Source organism: Saprolegnia diclina, assembly GCF_000281045.1.
Source record: "Saprolegnia diclina VS20 unplaced genomic scaffold supercont1.28, whole genome shotgun sequence".
Lineage (NCBI taxonomy): Eukaryota > Oomycota > Saprolegniomycetes > Saprolegniales > Saprolegniaceae > Saprolegnia > Saprolegnia diclina.
Window position 1 is genome coordinate 404,358 of NW_008246095.1, and position 1,794 is coordinate 406,151.

Below are 1,794 nucleotides of genomic sequence, written 5' to 3' on the forward strand. Positions count from 1 at the left end.
GGTACTTTCACGACACGAACCGATCGCTCTGGGGCGGCTGGGTCGTCCAAGGCGTCGGCGGCTCGTTCTACTTTTCCGGCGACACGGCCTACTGCTCGTCCTTCAAGGCGATTGGTCACCGGTTCGGCGAATTCAGCGTCTCGGCCATTCCGATTGGCGCGTACGGACCGCGCGAAGTACTCCACAACCAGCACTGCGACGTAGCGCAAGCGATCCAGATCCACAAGGACGTTTCGAGCCGGTCGTCGCTCGGGATTCACTGGGGCACGTGGGTCCTCACCGACGAGCACTATCTGGAGCCCAAGCACGATCTGCAGCGGCTCATGGCCGACGAAGACGACGCCGATGCATTCTACACCCTCGACCACGGCGCGTCACGGATTGTGCCGTGGCGACTGTAATTCATTGCCCGTAATAGATACCTTGATATAGACTAGCTACGATGATTGCACTAATCTGGCGCCGCGTCATCGCACCAAGCGCCGTGCTTCGCCTTCTTGGGAACCGTTCCGCGGGCTTGGAAGCCTTCCCTGGAGTCTTCCTCGGAGCTTCTTAGGGTCTGTCGCGCTTGGAGTTGAGGTGGAAATGACATGCAGTGTGGCGCACGATCGACCGACTTCCAGAGGCTTCGGCTGACGGCACTTTACCCTATCCGCATGGCGTTAAAGTCTGACGTGGCGCCATTTAAGAGTGCCTCTGAGTCAATGACCTAGCGTTAAACGTCCTGAGCACCAATAGATGAAACGGACCTACCACCATTTTGACTTTATCCATGGAGTCGGCCGACCTTGCCCGCGACTTGGCGCCGGCCCAGCGCGACGCGTCGACGGGGGCGTTTCTTCACCCGCCGCACTGGGGCTTTCGCATGGTGACGTTCATGGACTTTGCTCGGTGGAAGTGGAGCACAACCGCGCTCGGACCGCAAGTGCCCACGGACGCCGCCGAGCTCGACAAGGTGCTGCCGGTGCGGACGCCAAACTTTGGCCCTCAAATTCCGACTGGCAAAGCGCGCATTACGTGGCTCGGCCATGCCTCCGTGCTCCTCGAAGTCCCTGTCGGTGCTGATGGAACGACCGCCACCATTCTTACGGACCCCGTCTTTGTCGAGCGTTGCAGCCCATTCCAGTGGGTTGGCCCCAAACGGTACCGCCCCGCGCCGCTTCAAGTTGCGGACCTTCCGCGCATCGATGCGGTTGTGCTGAGCCACAACCACTACGACCACATGGAGACTACAACGCTCACGCAGCTCCGTCTACGGTTCCCAGACCTGCAATGGTTTGTGCCGTTGGGCAACGCCCACTACTTGACGCCGCTCGGTATTCCACGCAGCCGGATCACGGAGCAAAACTGGTGGGACTCGACGACGATTTCGCTCCACGGCGCAGCCTTTACGTTTTCCCTTGTCCCGGTCATGCACTGGACGCGCCGCGGAGTGCTCGACACAAACAAGGCGCTTTGGGGCGGCTGGGTCGTCCAAGGTCTTGGCGGCTCCTTCTTCTTCTCGGGTGATACGGCCTACTGCTCGGCGTTCAAAGCCATTGGCCACAAGTTTGGCGGCTTCAGCGTCTCGGCGATCCCGATTGGCGCCTACGGCCCGCGCGAGGTCTTTAGCGTGCAGCATTGCGACGTGCCCGAAGCGATCCAGATCCACAAGGACGTCCAAAGTCATTCGTCGCTCGGAATTCACTGGGGTACGTGGGTCATGACGGAAGAGTACTATCTCGAGCCGAAAATGGAACTGGAGCGGCTCATGGCGTGCGAGGTACCCGACTCATTTTACACCCTCGACCACGG

General features: G+C 60.3%; 2 protein-coding genes across 2 annotated transcripts in view; both read left to right on the plus strand.

Moving 5' to 3' along the window:
• The window catches only part of SDRG_09011 (hypothetical protein), a gene marked incomplete at both ends in the record, with an annotated part of 1,203 nt that extends 802 nt beyond the window's left edge, over positions 1 to 401 (plus strand). Inside the window, one exon of the mRNA XM_008614920.1 lies at positions 52 to 401. Coding sequence (XP_008613142.1) covers positions 52 to 401 — 350 coding nt within the window. The remainder of the gene's footprint in view (positions 1 to 51) is intronic.
• A 371-nt stretch (positions 402 to 772) lies between these two features.
• Positions 773 to 1,794, plus strand: part of SDRG_09012 (hypothetical protein) — a gene marked incomplete at both ends in the record, with an annotated part of 1,396 nt that continues 374 nt past the window's right edge. Inside the window, one exon of the mRNA XM_008614921.1 lies at positions 773 to 1,762. Coding sequence (XP_008613143.1) covers positions 773 to 1,762 — 990 coding nt within the window. The remainder of the gene's footprint in view (positions 1,763 to 1,794) is intronic.